At 45.6% G+C, this 21,815-nt stretch overlaps 1 protein-coding gene across 6 annotated transcripts in view; it reads right to left on the bottom strand.

Annotated features, from left to right (window-relative positions):
• Positions 1 to 21,815, bottom strand: part of ITSN2 (intersectin 2) — a 1,402,222-nt gene that overhangs the window by 71,034 nt on the left and 1,309,373 nt on the right. For all 6 annotated transcript variants that reach the window (XM_078647702.1, XM_078647699.1, XM_078647703.1 and 3 more), the window contains one exon: positions 13,103 to 13,224. In XM_078647702.1, the coding sequence (XP_078503828.1) occupies positions 13,103 to 13,224 (122 nt within the window). The remainder of the gene's footprint in view (positions 1 to 13,102; positions 13,225 to 21,815) is intronic.

Genomic DNA, 21,815 nt, shown 5'->3' with positions numbered 1-21,815 from the left:
GACCTTCATGCCACTGCTAGTGCCCCTATGGACGAGGATCATAAATTCCTCCCTTATGCAAGGATCCATCCCTGGCATCCTCAAAGCTGGTCAGGTAACCCCCATCCTTAAGAAAGTTTCAGCGGACCCAACTGACTTAAATAACTATCGCCCAATATCTAACATCTCAACCCTTGCCAAACTACTTGAAAAGTGTGTCCACACGCAGCTGAGTATCCACATAGACCGCTTCAACCTGCTAGACCAATTTCAATCAGGCTTTCGATCAGGACACAGCACTGAATCAGCCATGACCCACATAATTGATGATGTACTACAAATACTGGATCAAAACAAAGCCTGCCTTCTAATCCTCCTTGACCTATCCTCAGCCTTCGATACAGTCAAAAACGACAACCTACTGGACCTCCTGAAGCATAGAATGGGGCTATCTGAAACAGTATTAAACTGGTTCACCTCTTTCCTCCAAAACAGAACTCAAAGATTCAAGATCAACCAATCATTATCGAATTCCACCCCTGTCACTCTAGGAGTACCTCAGGGATCTTCTCTTTCCCCAACACTCTTCAATCTGTTTATGGAACCACTCACTGAGCTTCTCAACTCCGCAAATATCCAATATCACATGTACGCAGACGATACGCAACTCTACATTAAGGTCAAATCTCTTGAAGACATCAAGTCCCTTAACTCGACGCTCAAAAGTTACACAGATCTGGCTAGCCAAGAACCATTTAAAACTGAACACACAAAAAACTGAATTCCTCTTGATCGCACCTCCCAACCAATCAACAATCATCCGCGAGTGGATGGAACACCTAACGGCACTAGACGGTCAACCCCTCATCATTGATTCCGCTAAATCTCTGGGAATAACCCTAGATGAAAAACTAAATATGCTGAAACACATCAGCGCTGCAACAAAGGGTGCAAATTTTCAGATTAACACACTAAGAAAACTGAAACCCTTCATTCCCACTAATGACTTCAAACAGGCAGTCCAATCTCTAATAATTCCCAGAATTGACTATGGGAGTGTCGCACTCTGTGGTCTACCCAAATCAACAACCGCTCCTCTCAGAGCCTCTATCAATACAGCCAATAGTCTCGTCACAGGCACCAAACGCAACTGCCACATCTCCCCTGACCTTCAGGCCCTCAACTGGCTACCTTTTGAGGCCAGGATCCAGTTAAAAATCGCCTGTATGACACATAAGGCACTTCATCACAAAACCCCGAGATACCTAGCGGAGAAACTTGTTCTCTCAGGCGGCAACAGGTCTACCAGGAGCTCTAACTATCTTCTTCTGAAACCTCATCGCTTCTCCAAGAAGAAAACATACAATCGTACCTTCTCAGGAATGGCACCCAGGATTTGGAACGCTCTACCCCCAGAAACGAGACTTAACCCATCTATGGCCTATTTAAAAAAAGAAGTGAAATCAATTCTCATGGCCAAATTCACTTGAACTTGTCCTAAACATTACTGTAGCTATGTACTAATCTTTAATTGTTCCCATTGCTTACTGTATTCATATATGCCACTGTACCTATATTTATATGTGTTTTTATACCATTACCTATACTTGATCTGTAAAGCGCTCTGATACCCGCAAGGGTCTTGTTCGCGCTATACAAAACTGCCAAAATAAATAAAAAATAAATAAACAAGGACGTCCCCCCAGCGACTGGGACCCGAAGTCCAGAGCCTCAGAACCAGGGACCCCTCCAACTGCGACCAGCTGAGGGTAAGATTTCCCGACACCCAAAGACACCCCTGCACCCGGCGCCCTGCGGCTCCCTGTGCCTCCCTTTGGGGTACCTACCTCTTCTCCAAGATCCCAACTTACCTCTCGAAGTGGTGGTCGCACCTGAAGAATCACCGTCCCCGAGTCTGCAGCCTTTGTTCCCTTTTTACATTTCCCATTGAATAGCATTGAGGGCCCAACGGCTCAAAACCACCCTCCAACCAGCCGCCCAAGTGCCTCTGGCCGTGCACCCTGTGTCCTATCCTACTTCCCCTTTGCCCTGAGCAAGTGACAAGGAGCCCAGCTCCCACAGCCGCGTGGCCTGCTAGCCAGCAGCCACCAACTGCAGGCCCCCTGCCTCTCATTGGATAACATTGGGCCTAACTACCTCTGCACCTGGCTGCCCCTGTGCCGCTGAGGGTGTACCAACTGTAACTACCTGACCCTGAGGGACCCCTGAGTCTATGCCCAGAACCTTAACTTCACCAGTCGAGTACTCACCTGGAAACCGATAACTCACTTACCGGCCATAGGATAACATTGATTGTTTGACTCAAAAAATCTTCTAAGTGTGAAGTTTTGAAACTCTAAAATATTCCAATAAAATAAGCCTGTCTTAAGAAGAAATCCCAGTGCTGGACCTAGGAGCCCAGTACTGGATTACAAAAGTAATGCCTGCAGCCTCAGAACCAGGGACCCCTCCAACCGCGACCAGCTGAGGGTAAGATTTCCGGACGTCCAAAGACACCCCTGCACCCGGCGCCCTACGGCTCCCTGTGCCTCCCTTTGGGGTACCTACCTCTTCTCCAAGATCCCAACTTACCTCTCGAAGTGGTGGTCGCACCTGAAGAATCACCGTCCCCGAGTCTGCAGCATTTGTTCCCTTTTTACCTTTCCCATTGAATAGCATTGAGGGTCCAACGGCTCAAAAGCACCCTGCAACCAGCCGCCAGAGTGCCTTTGCCCTGAGCAAGTGACAAGGAGCCCAGCTCCCACAGCCGCATGGCCTGCTAGCCAACAGCCACCAACCGTAGGCCCCCTGCCTCTCATTGGATAACATTGGGCCTAACTACCTCTGCAGCCGGCTGCCCCTGTGCCGCTGAGGGTGTACCAACTGTACCTACCTGACCCTGGGGGACCCCTGAGTCTATGCCCAGAACCTTAACTTCACCAGTCGAGTACTCACCTGGAAACCGATAACTCACTTACCTGCCATAGGATAACATTGACTGTTTGACTCCAAAAATCTAAGTGTGAAGTTTTGAAACTCTAAAATATTCCTATGAAATCAGCCGAATACTGAATTCCGAAGTACTCACCTGTGATCAGGAGAGAAGCCAGTACTGTACCTTATAGTGTAGTACTGAACCGCAAAAGTAATCCTAATCGGGTTTACTAGTAACCTGAATTTTCTCCATAGGAATCCATTGTCTGCTTTTCTGTGAAATTTCTTCTGTCTACTTTTGAAAACTTGAAATATTCCTTAAAAATCGTACCAACTACTGAAATGTAATGACTTACTTGTCTTAAGTAGAGATCCCAGTGCTGGACCTAGGAGCTCAGTACTGGATTACAAAAGTAACAAGAACATACTTTACCTGTAACCTGAATTTTCTCCCATTGGATAACATTGCCAGATTTTCACTGAAAAGTTTCAAAGTGTGAACTTTTAAAATACCTTTTTATTCCTTAAAAATCATTGCAATAACCAAAATGTTTTTACTAACTGTTTACAGCTTAGACCCCAGGACTAAATCTAGGATCCAGTCCTGGAATTACAAAGTAATCTACAAAGTAATCAACTGTATTTGTGTAGAAAAACCCATTGAGCTCAATGCTAAGTTGTGTTTAGAATTGTGTTGCCTACTGCAACCCCTGTACCTATTGTATTTACAAAGTTATTACCTTACTGCAAAGTAATTATCTGAGATCACTCATAAATGAGAAAAGTATATTTTGATACCTGTTGGTTCTAAAAATAAAACAACTATATCTTTTGAAATAAAAACAATTGGCCTGGAGTTCAGTCCTTGAGTGTGTGAAACCTTTTGTGGAGTGAGTGTGTACAACAAATGCTTTACACTGTCCTCTGGTACTGCCTTACTGCTCGACCAAGCTACCACTTTTGAGAGTAAGGTCAGCCCTGACTTTAACCTCTGTTATACCTCCGGGGTTTGTGGTCTCTACACACGCTGTACCTTACTTTGGTCCAGTATATATAGAACTACTTTCTCACATTGGTGGATCAGCGGTGGGATACAAACTTGCATTTGTTGGACTACTTGTTTACCATCTGATCACACGACAAAACTCATAAATTGCCTTTAGAATTCTGAAATAGTTTTTTTCCAAAAATACTAAAAGTCTGGTAGGGCCTTGCTTAAGTCACATTAGAATTTTAGAAAAAATAAAAGTCACTACAGCAAGGGTAGAGGGTTAGAACTGTCAGGTTAGAATGTCTCAAAAGAACCCTGCTATTAGTGAAGATGACACCATGGACCTGGTGGTTGAGGAGCTCGACCTCACACCTTACTTAGACTTGAATTTCAAGGAATTGAGGTCCTTTTGCAAAATTAAAACCATGGTAATGGGCCTGCATCCAACCAAAAAAGGGCTCCAGGAGCTCCTGACTGAGTATGCAAAAGGCCACCCCTCTGAACAGGGTGACACCCAGTTAGAGGAAGAAGAGGAGGAGGAGGAGGATAATATTAACCTCCCCCCCTCCATCTCTAGGGAAGTAAGGGTTCCTACACCCTTAACTCTAAGAGTCAGCTTCTGGGAGCCTGCGACCCACACAGATGGGCTGGGCCTCAGAGAACACATTGGGGAGAGCCCCAATGAAGAGGACAACGTCTTAGCAAAGTTGTCCAAGAGATTAGATCTAGAGTCCAGACTCCTGACTCTGGAAAAAGAAAGAAAATAGATGGGGTTAGCCCCTATCTCTGGTGGCAGCAATACCAATAATAAGGAGAGAGAGCAATCTTATGATCCTAAAATCCCCAAAGGGATTGTCCCTAAATTTGAGGAAGGTGATGATATCACCAAGTGCTTCATATCCTTTGAGAGGGCTTGTGATATCAGAAGATTAAAGAAACCTCTCTGGGGGGGCATTCCTGAGGGAACTGTTCTCTGGTAACTGCAGAGACAGGCTTCTGACCCTCTCTGGGCCAGATGCAGGGTCCTATGACCTCATGAAAAAAACTCTAATTGAGGGATTTGGGCTCACCACGGAGGAGTATAGAATCAGGTTCAGGGGGGCTCACAAAGCCCAGACCCAATCCTGGATAGATTTTGTAGACTACTCAGTAAAGACACTGGATGGTTGGTTAACTGGACATAATGTGCATGATTTTTCTGGACTTTACCATCTGTTTATGAAGGAACACATTTTGAATAATTGCACAAATGAAAAGTAGCATCACCATTTGGTAGACCTAGGTCTAATTTCTCCTCAAGAATTGGGAAAGAAGGCAGACCATTGGGTCAAGACTAGGGTGACAAGGACAGCCACTGGGGGTGACCAAAAGAAGGTGATTACAAAACCTCCCCAGGAAAAGGTTCTGAGAACCCCAAGATAAAAAGTCTGAGTCTTCCAAAGGGCCCCAAAAACATAGACAGGGCGGTGGGTCCCAAACTACTCCCTATGTGCCTCAGCCGTATCGGGGGAAAAACTTTGGTCCTAACAAGGCCTATTATAACAACTGTAAGAAGTTGGGACATCTAACTGTAGACAAAACCTGCCCCTACAACAAAGCCCCTAAGGCACCCAGTACAGTTACTCCAGGGACAGCAAGTCTACTGATGGGATCACAGGAGTGCCCAGAGCAAATCTGGGAATGCACTCAAGCTAGTCTAGTCTCCTTGGGGGAAATGGAGTTTGCCAATGTAGCTGGGTTACCACCCAACTTGAAAAAGTATGTGCAATACCCCTCTATCAATGGAACTAGAGTAGAAGACATGAGGGATACAGGTGCCAGTGTCACTATGGTGAAAGATATACTGGTTTCCAAAGAGCAATACTTGATTGGGAAAACGTACGCAGTCACCAATGCTGACAGTGTTACCACTAATCGCCCTATGGCCATGGTGACACTATGTTGGGGGAGGTTACTGGCCTGAAACTAGTTGTGGTCTCCCCACAGTTACCAGCTGACTGTCTACTTGGAAATGACCTGGAAACTTCAGCCTGGGCTGAAGTTGAGCAAATAACCCATGCAGCCATGCTGGGTATTCCTAGACTGGTGTGTGTGCAAACCAGAGCACAGAGCAAAAAGAAGGGTGGACAAGTGGGTTTGGAGCCTGAAAGTATGGCCCAACCACCCAAGAGAACAAGCAAGAAGACTAAGACTGGGGGACCAGCTTCTACACAGCAAACCTCACAGGACCCCTCTCCTCAGGGAGAGGACTTGGAAACCCTAGAGGGAACTGAGCCCATGGAGCTTGAGCCTTACCAGGTTGGACTCCTGGGCCCAGGGGGACCCACTAGGGAAGAGCTGTGCCAGGGTCAGCGAGACTGTCCCACTCTTGAAAGCCTGAGGCAGCAAGCTGTTTCAGAAGCACAGGGAGATGTCAGTGGTACCCACAGAGCTTATTGGGAAGAGAGGTCACTGTATGCTGAGGCAAGAAACCCCACTTGTGGAGCCAGTAGGAGAGCGGTAGTGCCACAGAAGTACAGGGAGCTCCTCCTAACTTTGGCTCATGACATCCCCCTAGCTGGGCATCTGGGGCAAAACAAAACTTGGGAAAGGCTGGTTAGTCATTTCTACTGGCCCCAGATGCACCAAAAGGTGAAGGAGTTTGTGAGCTCCTGTGTTACCTGTCAGTCCAGTGGCAAGACAGGTGGCCACCAAAAGACCCCCCTGATACCACTGCAAGTGGTGGGGGTACCCTTTAAAAGTGTATGGGTGGACATTGTGGGTCCACTAGAACCTCCCACAGCCTCAGGGAACACATTCATTCTAGTAGTAGTGGATCATGCTACTAGGTACCCTCAAGCAATTCCCCTTAGGGTTACTACAGCTCCTGCAGTAGACAAGGTCCTCCTGGGTGTCTTCACCAGGGTAGGGTTTCCTAAGGAGGTGGTTTCAGACAGGGATTCCAACTTCATGTCGGCTTACCTGAAGCACATGTGGAAGGAGTATGGTGTGCAGTACAGGTTTACTACCCCATACCATCCACAAACCAATGGCCTTGTTGAGAGATTCAACAAGACATTGAAAGGTTTGATTATGGGACTCCCTGAAAAACTCAAAAGGAGATGGGATGTCCTGTTGCCATGCCTGCTTTTCGCTTATAGGGAAGTGACACAGAAGGGAGTAGGGTTTTCCCCCTTTGAACGTCTGTTTGATCATCCTGTAAGGGGACCACTTTGTCTTGTGAAAGAGGGGTGGGAGAGGCCTCTTCAAGAACCCAAATAAGACATTGTGGACTATGTGCTTGGCCTAAGGTCCAGAATGGCTGAGTATATGGGAAAGGCATCCAAGAATCTTGAGGCTAGCCAGGAGCTTCAGAAGCACTGGTATGACCAAAAAGCTGCACTGGTTGAATTTCAACCTGGGCAGCAGGTGTGAGTTTTGGAGTCAGAGTCACCAAGGGCTCTCCAGGACAAATGGAGTGGCCCTTACCCTATCCTAGAGAAAAAGAGTGAGGTCACTTACCTAGTGGACCTGGGCACCAGCAGGACACACAAAAGGGTCATCCATGTGAACCGCCTTAAACTCTACCATGACAGGGCTGACATCACCATGCTGATGGTGACTGATGAGGAACAGGAAGCAAAGAGTGAACCTCTCCCTGATCTCCTCCTTTGCATCCCAAAAGATGGGTCAGTGGATGGAGTAGTCTTTTCAGACACCCTCTATGCCCAACAGCAGACTGACTGCAAGCAAGTTTGGCAACAGTATGCTAGCCTCTTTTCCCTGACCCCTGGTCTGACTAACCGGTGTACCCATGATGTGGACACTGGTGACAGTAACCCTGTCAAAAACAAAATCTATCGACAATCAGACCAAGTCAAGGAAAGCATCAGAGCTGAAGTCAGCAAGATGCTGGAGATAGTGGTTATTGAACCCTCTGAGAGCTCCTGGGCTGGCCCCGTGGTTCTTGTCCCCAAACATCATCAACATGGTGGTAAGTGAGAGATGAGGTTCTGTGTGGACTATAGAGGGCTCAGCTCTGTCACCAAGACAGATGCTCACCCCATTCCAAGGGCAGATGAGCTGATATACAAATTAGGGGCAGCCACATTTCTCAGTACCTTTGACTTAACTGCAGGGTACTGGCAGATTGGCATGGCCCCAGGAGCAAAAGAGAAAACAGCATTCTCCACCCCGGATGGGTTAAAGAATGCCCCTGCCACCTTCCAGAGGTTAGTGTACCAAGTCCTGACTAGGTGGAGTCCTTTAGTGCAGCTTATCTTGATGATATTGCTATCTTTAGCTCCACCTGGCAGGATCACCTGATCCACCTTGGAAAGGTTCTACAAACCCTGCAATCTGCAGGACTGACTATCAAGGCATCCAAATGCCAGATAGGGCAGGGCACTGTGGTGTACTTGAGCCACCTTGTTAGTGGAGGCCAGGTCCAACCCTTACAGCCCAAGATCTAGAGTATCATGGACTGGGCAGCTCCAACAACCCAGACCCAAGTCAGGGCATTCCTTGGTTTGACTGGGTACTATAGGTTGGTGAAGGGGTATGGGTCCATTGTGACTCCCCTCACATAACTTACCTCCAAGAAAATGCCCAAGAAAGTAAACTGGACTCTTAGCCGCCAAAAGGCTTTTGGCACCCTGAAAAAGCAATGTGCTCAGCACCCATTCTAAAAGTACCAGACTACTCCAAGCAGTTTATAGTGCAGACTGATGCCTCAGAGCTGGGGATAGGAGCGGTCCTATCCCAGATCAATGAGGAAGGCCAAGACCAACCTGTTGCTTTTATCAGCAGGAGGCAACTCCCCAGAGAGCAGCGTTGGAGTGCCATTGAGAGGGAGGCCTTTGCTGTGGTTTGGTCCCTGAAGAAGTTGAGGCCCTACTTGTTTGGAACTCACTTCCTGGTTCAACTGACCACAGACCTCTCAGATGGCTAAAGCAGATGAAAGGGGAAAATCCCAAACTACTGAGATGATCCATCTACCTACAGGGAATGGACTTTGAAGTGAAACACTGACCAGGGACTGCCCATGCCAATGCAGATGAACTTTCTAGGTTCTTCCACTTAGACAATGAAGACTTCCTAGGGCAAGGTTAGTCTCATCAACTTTTGTTTGGGGGTGGGGGGGGGGGGTTGTGTGAGAAAGTGCCATCTTTCTTGCATTGGTATGCCCCCACTTTTTTCTGAACTGCTGATGTACTTTGACTGAGTGTACCCTGGGCTCCTGCCAACCAGGTACCCCGGGCCTGTGTTCCTTCCCTAAAACTGTATTGAACTTAAAACCCAATTGGCATCTCTGGCCACCTGTCAGTCCCTAGTAAATGATATCCTAGGTACCCAGGGCATGGTGACCAGAGAAGACCCCTAAGGGCTGCAGCACTTATTGTGCCACCCTCAGGGGCCAGTACCTTGACACCCACACACTGCCTTTGCAGGCTGAGTGTCTAAGTACAGAACTAAACAGAGAGTCGACATGGCACACATCCCTGTGTGCCATGCCAACAAACCCACTGCCCTGGCATACATCAGTCACCCCTCTAGCTGGGTGCCACATGCCAGTGGTGTGGGCACAGGTGCATGAGCCCTGTGCCCCTACAGTACCCAGGGCCATTACTGAGCACTGTAAGTGCAGTGATGCCATTAAGAGTATATGGTGCTGGGAGGTTGTCATTATGAACTCCACAGCACCATAATGGCTACAATGAAGACTGACAAGTTTGATATCAAACTTTTCAGCACATTAAACCCACGCTGATGCCAGTGTGGGATTTAATGTAAAATGCACCACAGAGGGCATCTTAGAGATGCCCCCTGAAACCTAACCTACAATCCACGTCTGGTCTGAGTGGCTGCTCAGGCTGCCACACAGCAGAAAGGTTGCTAGACCCCTGGATGGAGAGCCCCTCGCTCTCCTGGGCCTGCAACAATGCACATCCTGGGCGAGGTACTAGGTCTCCTCCCCCAGGATGGGCAGGGGGAAGCTTCAAAGGCATGCCGCCTTTGTGAGCTTCAAAGGCCACTTGCTGTACTCAGCAACTGGCCCCCACCAGTTCTAACCCCCACTTTGGCAGGAAGACTGGCAGGAAACCCTACATCAGGAAGGGGGGTGTGCCAGCCTGTGCCAACCCCACCCCTCAGGTGGAAGAGGCGAGGTGAAGCACGACCCCGGGCTCCGGCCATCTTGAAGATGGGGAGCCCTGCCCAATCACAGCTAGGCTCCTACCCCCCTCCCACCGGAGAGGAGCAGGCTAGGGGGTGTACCTACCCCAGGACAGGGACCTATTGGTCCCCGCCCTTGCCCTACCTGTAACGTCCCTAAACTTAGTATTTAGGGGCACCCTGAACCTTCCTTCCTCAGATCCCGATTAGAAAAGAAGAAAGAATATCAAGAAGAAGATGACCCGCCGTGCAGCAGCTAACAACAGGACGACACCAACTGACTTGGCCCCAGCCCTACCGGCCTGTCCACCCTGGAACCTGCTCCTGCTTAATCCCGGCGACTCCTGCGGACAGCAACCTTGGGACACCCGGAGGACCTGCCTGCCTTGACCATCTTAAAGATTGGGACTCCCATAAGCAGAGGCTCTGCTTCAACAACCATACCCCTGGTGCCAGCCAGGAAGCACAAGAGCAACCCACTCTGCACCCGTCGAGCCCGGCCCGAGTGATCCATGACCTTGAGGACGTCCCCCCGGCAACTGGGACCCGAAGTCCAGTGCCCAAAGACCCTCCTCGACGAACCAGACGACGCCTGCAGCCTCAGAACCAGGGACCCCTCCAACCGCGACCAGCTGAGGTTAAGATTTCCCGACGCCCAAAGACACCCCTGCACCTGGCGCCCTGCGGCTCCCTGTGCCTCCCTTTGGGGTACCTACCTCTTCTCCAAGATCCCAACTTACCTCTCGAAGTGGTGGTCGCACCTGAAGAATCACCGTTCCCGAGTCTGCAGCATTTGTTCCCTTTTTACCTTTCCCATTGAATAGCATTGAGGGCCCGACGGCTCAAAAGCACCCTGCAACCAGCCGCCAGAGTGCCTTTGCCCTGAGCAAGTGACAAGGAGCCCAGCTCCCACAGCCGCATGGCCTGCTAGCCAACAGCCACCAACTGCAGGCCCCCTGCCTCTCATTGGATAACATTGGGCCTAACTACCTCTGCACCCGGCTGCCCCTGTGCCGCTGAGGGTGTACCAACTGTACCTACCTGAACCTGGGTGACCCCTGAGTCTATGCCCAGAACCTTAACTTCACCAGTCGAGTACTCACCTAGAAACCGATAACTCACTTACCTGCCATAGGATAACATTGACTGTTTGACTCGAAAAATCTAAGTGTGAAGTTTTGAAACTCTAAAATATTCCTATGAAATCAGCCGAATACTGAATTCCAAAGTACTCACCTGTGATCAGGAGAGAAGCCAGTACTGTACCTTATAGCCTAGTACTGAACCGCAAAAGTAATCCTAATCGGGTTTACTAGTAACCTGAATTTTCTCCATAGGAATCCATTGTCTGCTTTTCTGTGAAATTTCTTCTGTCTACTTTTGAAAACTTGAAATATTCCTTAAAAATCGTACCAACTACTGAAATGTAATTACTTACCTGTCTTAAGTAGAGATCCCAGTGCTGGACCTAGGAGCTCAGTACTGGTTTACAAAAGTAACAAGAACATACTTTACCTGTAACCTGAATTTTCTCCCATTGGATAACATTGCCAGATTTTCACTGAAAAGTTTCTAAGTGTGAACTTTTAAAATACCTTTTTATTCCTTAAAATCATTGCAATAACCAAAACTTTTTTACTAAACTGTTTACAGCTTATACCACAGGACTGAATCTAGGATCTAGTCCTGGAATTACAAAAGTAATCTACAAAGTAATCAACTGTATTTTTGTAGAAAAACCCATTGAGCTCAATGCTAAGTTGTGTTTAGAATTGTGTTGCCTACTGCAACCCCTGTACCTATTGTATTTACAAAGTTATTACCTTAGTAATTATCTGAGATCACTCAGAAATGAGAAAAGTATATTTTGATACCTGTTGGTTCTAAAAATAAAACAACTATATCTTTTGATATAAAAACAATTGGCCTGGAGTTCAGTCCTTGAGTGTGTGAAACCTTTTGCTGACTAAGTGTGTACAACAAATGCTTTACACTGTCCTCTGGTACTGCCTTACTGCTCGACCAAGCTACCACTTTTGAGAGTAAGGTCAGCCCTGGCTTTAACCTCTGTTATACCTCTGGGGTATACACACTGTTCCTTACTTTGGTCCAGTACATATAGAACCACTTTCTCACACAAAGCATACATCTCTTAGAGACTGCATACGCATACAGTCCTTTCAGATATATTCCACCACCTACTGACATTATCAGACACGCATTAGTAATTTGTACATAAAGGTGGCAACCCTGAACTTCTACTGGTTGATTGTCTTTTTTTTTTAATCCTGTTTAGAATGTTACTGTTTTGCTCTCACCTTAAATTATAGTTATAGCTTGGTTATTTTATGAATGTCTTTTCTCTGTAAATTACACCCTTTACCTCTTGAAAGGATATAGATTGGGCCATACAGTGTCTTGCAACCTGCCCTCTTTTACGTTACCAAATCGAGAGTTAGAGGTACCAAAGTGATAATCTGGTTAATGTTTGTCTCTTGATAGCAAAGACCTCTGAGGTGGTAGCTAGGGTATAAGGCTTTAACCCCTTGCGTGCTAGCGGATTTCTCGCTGTGCGCTGACTTTTGCGGAAACCCGCGTTACATGACGAGCTCAGCTCGTCATGAGCGTACGACAGACGTAACTCATGACGAGCTGAGCTCGTCATGAGCGTAGAAGGGGTTAAGGGGAAAAGTCTCTCTCCCACCACTGCCAGGCCTGCGATTGTCACACAAAAAAGCAGTTTCAATAATTCATTTAGCCTGGATTTTGCAGCATTAGCTACCACGTAGTAATTGCACAACAGATCCCCCACTACATGGCTAAACAATACTCGGATAACAAGGTGTATGTATGTTAGGCGGGACTATTTTACAGATGTAATTTAATAGGCTAACATTGTTTTGAAACATAATTTATTATTGTGTCTTTATACCACATATGTCTGTCGAATAGTAGCATCACTATCTAAAGCACACACAATTATTTCCTGGACAGATACAGAGACAAATAACTGCTTGAATAAGAAACAAGGAGATACAAGCTCACCTCTATGACAAGATGGAGGTCGTCCATGTACCTCTTCTCTGTCTGAATGAGCTCGTGAATGTAGCCCTGCCTCTTCCTCTCCATGAGAGACATGTCATCCAGGTCATGAAGTCCAGCACACCCTGAAAGTCAAATGGGATACAGATCAGAATACTAGCTTTGGTGCATCATACCCAGTTACATTAGCATGCATTTGAGCATACTTTAAATAAAATCTCAATTCACATGTACCATGAGATAGCACTACATGATCAAGTGAATGAAGTGACACATTTTTAGATTAAAAAAAGAAAGATACACTGCTTTAAAAAGCCATGTTCTGCCACAAGGTGATTGGCACTAGGAAAGAGTATACTATCAGTGTGAAAGATTGTGAGCATACATTTTCAAAGAATAAAGAACACAAATCCAGACCAATAGCAAATGGACTGGAGAAATGTTGTTTTACAAAGACTTCTTGCAATGCAAAATGTATGTGGGATGCAGAAATGAAAGAACACACCTACTACAGAAAATACCTACTAGGATGGCCAGGTACATGGCTCTGTACATAAAAAATGATATAAAGGAACAAAACGCAGTAAATATAAGAGGGAGCAAAAGGTTTCTTATAGAGGAAAATGGAGTGAAAATAAAGGTCAGACAGACCATCTTTGCTTTGCCAACCGCCCTAGAGAGTTACCAGTAGCCACTGATACAACATTTCATGATTTAAGGATTTCAGGGCTAAAGTGATGTAGCTTTCTCATTTTAAATAACACACAGGTGGCTTGCCTAGTTTTGAACTCTCTAGAGTTTTGAGATGGAAACATGCGGAGGCCTGTGCCTAAAATACTGTAGTAGTTAAGGCAGGACCTGACCACGGTGAGGTGCAGGATTTTCTGAGTTGTGGAGCAGCGGCAAAGCATCCTTTGCAGACGTCGATGAAGGGAGTGCAGTTCTCGAGACCAAGTTCAGTTAGGGTAAATGAAAGGGCAGTACGAAACCGCACTCACAAGTTACAACATGATATAGTGCTGTCAATATTGAAGGTTTGTATGAGGAACAATGAAGATTAAGAATGCGTAAAATAAGATAGTGTAGTACTAGGCCAAACAGAAAATGGGCAAGTAGTTGGCTGATGTGTCATACAGAGTCAAATCGTGTTTTTTAACTAAAATTCCAAATATCCTGAACAAGAAATAAAAGCAAAATATACATTTGCGTTTCTGCTGTTGTTTTGTCAGCCAACTATATAATTAAAGCATGAATGCTAAAATCAGCATAAACAGAGTGATTTCAAATTGTAATTTGCGAATTTCAAAAAGGATTTCTTGTATCAGGGAAACACAAATCTACGAAATCTCCCTAGAACAGCAGATAAAATTATAAAAGAAAGATGGGACGCAAGTAGACTACAGAACTTCTCTTATGGGGAGAAATGTGGTCGTATCTTGGCGTGGAAAGTCAGATCCGATCGAGTTAGGAACCAGATAAGTAGCTTAAAGATACAGAGTACTGGGGATATATCGTTTGACAATGACGAAATATTGGGAGAAGTTAAAACTTACATGCAGAACTTATACATGGGAAACGATGAAACTTCTACAGAAGGTGCAGTGCATTGGTTAGAGGGGCTATGCCTTCCACATCTAACTGAGGCAGATAGCCTGTTCTTGGGTTCTATCATCAAAGAGGGAGAGATACATGATCAACTGAAAAGAATGGCCAGGGGAAAGGCAGCCGGCCCAGACGGGCTTCCAGTAGAAGTATACCACATAGGATCTCCTATTCTAGTCCCTATCCTTATGTCTTTATTCAATAAAATACATCAAGGTGGAGAGCCTATCCCTCCAACGTGGTTAGAGGCTACGGTCGCATTAGCTTTGAAGCCTAATAAGAACCCCATGAGTGTTGAATCATACAGGCCAATCTCGCTGCTAAACACAGACTATAAAATCTTTGCTGGTATCTTGGCAGTGAGATTGGCAAAAATAATCAAGACTGTGGTACACGAAGATCAGAGGGGTTTCATGCCTGGCAGGCAGCTGAATGAGCTGACCTTCCGGGCCATTGCGGCTATTGACTTTGCTACAGAGAAAAAAAGTCCACTAACTATCGTAGCAATAGACGCCGCTAAGGCATTCGAACAGGTTAGTTGGCTGTACTTGTGGGAAGCTCTATCAAAGTTTGGAATTCCAACTAATTTTATAACATCTGTGAAAGCATTATATCTCCATCCAAAGGCCAGGTTCCTTGTCAACAATTCACTTACAGACTGGGTCCAAATAACACGAGGTACTAGACAGGGATGTCCCCTCTCTCCCCTACTGTTCAACCTATATATAGAGCCCCTAGTAATCCAGTTAAGATCGGATGTTTTAATTAAGCCTTTCCACATGAATGATCTTGATCTAAAATTCGCTCTGTATGCGGATGATCTTTTAATGTATACTTCCAACCCAGAGGTATCAATCCGTCGATTATTTCATTAGGCAGAAGCCTTCGGAGAGGCCTCTGGATATAGAATTAACAAAGAAAAAACAGAGGTCATGCAGTGGAATCAGGAGGACCACTCCCCGAAACGAAACCCCGGATGAGATATTTAGGAATACATCTGGTTCAGAACATCTCCGAGACATCCAAAGTAAATTTGGATAGAGTCTACAAGGACATCAGTGGACTCTTGCATCGCTGGTCGGGACTGCCATTGAATATCTTTGGGAGGGTAAACCTAATAAAAATGGTCATTTTGCCAAAGATCACTTTCCTCTTTAACTCGATACCCTTGTCATTCAATCCCAAGGATATTGCCAAACTAAAAGGGCAGAATAGGATCTTTTATATGGAACTCTAAATCGCCCAGAATTTCCCTAAAAAAATTACGAAGAAAAATGAAAACAGGTGGACTCGCTATGCCAGATATTCTTCACTACTGCCATTCTTTCCATTTTAAAAACTTCAGACTAATGGCTGACAAAGCTGATACATCTCACTTGGGTCGACTATTGCAGACATTATTACATGGTATTCCTCTAGGCCATGAATCTTTTTTATTTAAATTTGGGGACCCAAAATTCTACAAGAAGGTCAGACTGAAGATTTTGGGCACAGCTCTGAGAAATTGGGTTTTTGTCAGAAAAAGACTGGGCATCCCTTACTATACACCTCTGGCCCCAATATGGGATTCCCCGGGAACACCAGAATGCCTCAGAGATCAATTATCTCTTCCCCTTAAAACAGCTGGCATCATGCAGTGGCAGGATCTTTTGGATGGTTCAAAGTTATTGGGGTGGGAAACACTTTATAGGCTGATAAATGGAACTCTCACAAGGTTTAAATTTTACCAGTTATCTAGCTGGTGGACTACCATACCCTGGGATTTAACAACTAACCCGAAGTTTGATCTGGTTAAGAAAAAAAAGAGCTGGAAAAAAGAAATATCTTTTTGGTATGAGGCACTTAATGAGAAAGACGAAGTAACAGAACTAGAACTGAATAAGTTGTGGGGAGAAGCGGAAGTCTTACAATGTGATAATATACCTGATCTATGGGGAGATTCCTTTAAATTATTAAATACAGTGGTGAAATCAGCCCCCTTAAAACGAGATCATTTGTTCACCCTTTATAGAGTGTATATATCCCTTAAAAAATTGGTAAAGATTACGAATCTTGAATATTGTTGTCCACGCTGCAAGGCTACCGCAGCAGACGACTTACATATGTTTGTTGAGTGTCCAAGATTGTCGCTCTTTTGGTCCAAAATTGAAGAATTTATAACAGAAGTGCTGGGTGTACATTTTACCATCACCCCCAAAACTATTCTCTTTGGCCTAGGGGAAGAGTACCAGCTCAATGATATGAGGACTAAATTCATATTTTATATAATGATTCTAGCCAGGCGGGAAATCTGTAAGGGTTGGAAGGCAGAGAGTGCTCCTATCTTTGCTTACTGCCTTAAATATATCATATATGTAAGTGAGTCTGATATAGCATGTGATAGTTCTAGCCTTGTTAAGATCTGGGCGGCCCTAGAGGCTTGGCGGAACAGATGAGAGTATTCCTATGATTTCTCCTGGGTACTGTTTGCGCTTGGTCTCCAACCCAACCAAGGGTCTTCCAGCGTAAAGGGTTTGGAGTGGACCTAGCAAACAGCTAAACCTAGAGGGGTTTTTCTCCCTCCTCACCTATTTTGGATTGTATCCTTCGGATGGAATCCTTGAGGCCCGTACATCGCAATATGGAGAGGAGGGGATTCCCTATCTAGAATACCCATCATTGGTTTATGAGGAATAAAAAAAAAAAAAAAAAAAAAAAAACAAATCTACGATTACATTTCTCGTTTCTGATAGGTAAACATTAAAAATAGTATTTTCAAAGCAAATTGCCACTGTTGGTTAAATGGTGCCTTCTTTATGTGTGGGGTGCGACCAACCTGGTTCGCACGGACCAAATTTGGATGTCATTAGGCATGATTATTGCCAAACGTAACATAGCACGCTTATGGGGAGCAGAGTCTTCTGCACTCCTCAGAGGCTGGAAGAGGGACAAGGACTGGTGTATGGTGGCGGAAAAAGTGGCATGTAAGCAGGGGCCGCCCAAAGAAATGGGAGAGGGTCTAGGGCAAATGGAATGTTTTGCAGAGGGAGTCCTTGCACCACCCCCTTACAATGTCTACTTAAGCCTCAATTCCTGGGTGAGGCGTTTCGGATGTGTACCAGAAGTGTAAGGATACATGCATCAAAATTGTAAATTGCGAAGACCTAATTGCGAATTTCTGAGAATCGCAATTAGTTAATGGCAATTTACAATGCATGAAACTCAAAGAGTTTGAGATAGGGATTCCTAGGGGATTGCAACTCGCTCTACCTCATTAAGATTAATGAGGTAGATCCCAATTTGGGACCCCCCAGGAATCGCAAAAATCACGGGGATGTTGGCCTGCTGAGGTCAGCAGACCACCATGTCCGTGATTGATTTTAAATAAAGCCATTTTTTTTTGTAAAGCAGCCCGTTTCCTTAAAGGAAAACGAGATGTTTTACAAGAAGTAAAATGAGTAGTTTACTTTTCATTTTTTTAAGACCAGGCAGAGGTCTCTTAAAAATGCTTTTACAACCATTCACAAAGGGGAATGGGACCCCTCCCATTTGCAAATGGTATTCCACCTCCTTGAAGTAGGTGGTAATATGTGAATGTTTTGCGGCCTAATTCACGGTCACAAAACATTCATTCACACAGTTAGGATTCAGAATTTGGAAGGGCCACCCTAAACATGCCCCTTTTTGCGATTCGTTAACAGGTTACTGAATCGCAAATTATGCTTTGCTGCATCGAAGAAGTATTTTTTTTTGCGTTCGCAAACAGGCCGACACTGTGAATTGGCCCATTTGAGAAGGCAAAAAGCTTGATGCATGTGCCCCTAAAAGTGGTATTGTTGAGAACACAAATGCAATGTTTTTCCTTGATAAAAGATGCAAAAGATGATTGTGGTATTATTCCATACAACTGGATTGCTCTAAGCTTAATAAAAAAAAATTAATTTAAAAAAAGTATTTTCAAAAGTAATGAAATATTTAAATTCTGATCACATTTCTCGAAACCATTCTATTCAGGCTCACTATTGATAATTTAATACTTCAAACTCTTAATTGAGCAAATACCATCATTCAGACATAGTTCACACATGTTGCACGCATCAGGCAGAGAAGTCATTAAGAGCGACATACAGTGGGCTCTTTAAAGCAGTGCTTGGGATACAGACCGTGAAAAGGCTACTGGAAGGGGATGATATTTTACCCTACAGCAATCAATGGACTTTTCTGGAATCTTAGAGTCCATGTTAATGTCCATGCATATTTAAGCACACCAGTAGACTGTAGCCACGTGGCATGTTCTTAGTGGGTTCGATTCACACGCTTTTCATTCTCTAAATTAGACCGAAAAGGTCAAAAAGTTTTATCAATAAGCATTAATTACAGATATTGATTCATAGAATCAATATCTTATTATTCTGGTCCCACGGTTGGTATCTCAAGAACAAGTCTGTTGGCCAATACCTTAAGGTTTGCATTAATGAACGAAAAAGGTGTGTCATTGATGCATTGTGTAAAATCCCCACTGGCTTTGGCAGACCCATGATGTTTGCCCTGTTGTAGACCTTCTTGATCCCTCCAGCCTCCTCTGCTTTTCTAAACCTCATAGACTAATGAGGTGGCACTCTACCACTAGATATCTCTGACTTTTGACGGGAAGCAATCTCCTTCACCGATTTTGTGGATGTTCTCTTGAAGGCCTAGTGGATTTCTTCCTCTGTCATCTCCCCCTTACCAATGTGTATCTGCCTTCCAGCTGCAACCTAGGTAATTTAAGCGCCTTCAGAAACGTACCAATATTTTACAAGTCCTCTGTGTTTAGATGTACACAACGTTTGGTAATAGTGAACAAACACTCCTTCAGTGTATCTTGTGGACCACAGGCATGCCCCTGTTTCTAACCGGGACATGGGCACTGCTGCCAATAATGAACTCGAGTAAGATCCTATTCAGCATTAGATCTTCAAACATAGTACCAGAAATTTTCTTTTATTGATTTGTCTATTTGTCCTCTACTTCCATCAGCTCCGTGCTGAAACAGGCTTACACTGCCCTCATACCGATCCTGCCCCCATCACATACTCCAATTCCTCTCATAAAATCTCCCACTCTTTGCTGTAGGGCTCCCCAGGGTGCTTCTGTCATCTCACCATCATCCAAGATGTATCTTTCCCTGACCTGAAGGTCTCTACACCAATTAAGACGCGAATGAAAGAAAGCAAAGAAAGTAACATTGTACAATCTCAGAACGAAAGACTTAAGAAAGAAAGCAACAATAAACAAGATCCCAAGTTATGCAACCTTCCATGTGCCATCATGAATCACCTGTAACCAGCAGGTACTATTTCATCACCAGACTACTAATGGCAGCATGAGTGCCTTGAATTTTGTAACATGTATGTATGTAATATTTTATGTAACCCAAACCGGCTCTGTAACTATGGTGGTTTACTGTGCAGCACTGTGATACCCTTGGGTCATTACTGGGTCCAGTCAGGAGAATTTTGTCAGCACAACAAGTGACAAGGTTCCCAAAGTCAAGTATCACTGGATGCTGATAGCATTGAATGGGGGCAGCTTTTGGAAGTACTAAAGACATTCTGTTTATGGTAAGCCTGTATCATGCTCTCATGGCCGGGATAAAAATCAATGGTCAATTGCCCGGAATCCTTTCTCATTTGTAGGGGCATCAGGCAGGTATGTCCTTCTCTCTGCTATGGTATTTAGAGGAATGAGACTGCATCTTAATTACCTAAGTTATAGGCTGAGAACAGGCAGAAGAGGCCAGCAGATGACAATCAGTAGGAATAGTGAGGGACCTTCCTTACAAGGAAAAAGTGAGAAGGAAAGATAAACGAAGGACAAGAAACTGATGATTCAGCAATGCAGGAAAGTGCCCAGGTCACAAAATTACTAAGGGTATAATGCTTACTATTAAAGGAGTACGGAGACTCACAGAGGGAATCCCCCCAGCATGGTTTCGCGGGAGTGAATGCCTGCCCTGAGTTACGCAAAGGCGCTTCCCTGATATTTTCTAACAACAATTTGCGACACAAAGGCAGGCTTTGTGGTTTAGAGGGGCCCACCAAGTGCCCCCTCCTTTCAACAAGTGTGACTACTGTCAGCTCACAGAGGAGCATTTGCACTCGAAGTGGTAGCAGTGAAGTGTTTAACAGGACAGGCCTTTTTAGGTCGAAGGCCTAAAAGGCTGCGCTTGCGCAGTCTTAGGCCGGAGATTTAATGACTCTTAGTAGCGCAGAAGGTCCCGCCTCCCTGCCCTGTCTCTCCTTCATTGGCTGGCTTCCTAAACGGAGGCCAGCCATTGGAGGAGAGATGCGTCACTCCAAACAAGCCCCGTCTTTTTCGGATTCGGGGGCGTAAATTTTGCTGTTCTTTAGACAGTGACGTTGTCTGTCACTCAAATCAGCAAAACCACGCCCCCGAATCCGAAAAAATCGGAACCTTGAGGCCGCCATTTTTGTTGTTGTCTGCAGTGAGGATCGATCTTTCATTTAGCCCTTCCTCTGCAATCCACAGACACCCGGTTATGCCGCCCTAACTTCTGCCCTCCTACTGCCCTGTGACAAGCCCTCCCCTGCCTGGGCACTCTCGGCTCTTCACTCGTTTGCAGCGCGGAGCGTGCGGCTTTGGGTGGAGCCTGCCGTGTGTGCTGTTCCCTGGGCCGAGTTCGGAGTGTCGTCACTGGCGGGAGGCCCTGCTGCGGCTGCATCCGTTGCTGGATCCCCGCGGGGAGTGTGAGTGGGTGTTCGGGGGCAGGGGTACCCATTAACTTGCTTGCTTGAGTTATCATGCATGCGGGTGCGGCAGTGTGCTGTGCCTGCAGCAGCCCGAGGCTGCCAGGCGCTGGGAAGGTGCCCGAGAGCGAGGAAGCGGCCCACCGACTCGCCATAGCCGGGGGCTGACGAGCTGTTTTAGTAAGCCTACAGAAACAGCAAAATACATGTCGGACGGGTGGGGGGCTACTCGCAGATGCAGTGACAGAAATCGCAGATGCAATGACAGAAACAGCAAAATACATGTCGGACGGCACACTATGCTTAGCACACATTTTTAGCGTTTGTGTTTTTAAGCCACACCCTTAATTAAATTGCCCACGGACGTTTGAGAGACTCGCCACCTC

The sequence above is a fragment of the Lissotriton helveticus genome, chromosome 6 (assembly GCF_964261635.1).
Source record: "Lissotriton helveticus chromosome 6, aLisHel1.1, whole genome shotgun sequence".
In the NCBI taxonomy this organism is placed as follows: domain Eukaryota; kingdom Metazoa; phylum Chordata; class Amphibia; order Caudata; family Salamandridae; genus Lissotriton; species Lissotriton helveticus.
The sequence above is the reverse complement of the archived record's forward strand: the minus strand, read 5'-3'. Positions and strand labels throughout refer to the sequence as shown.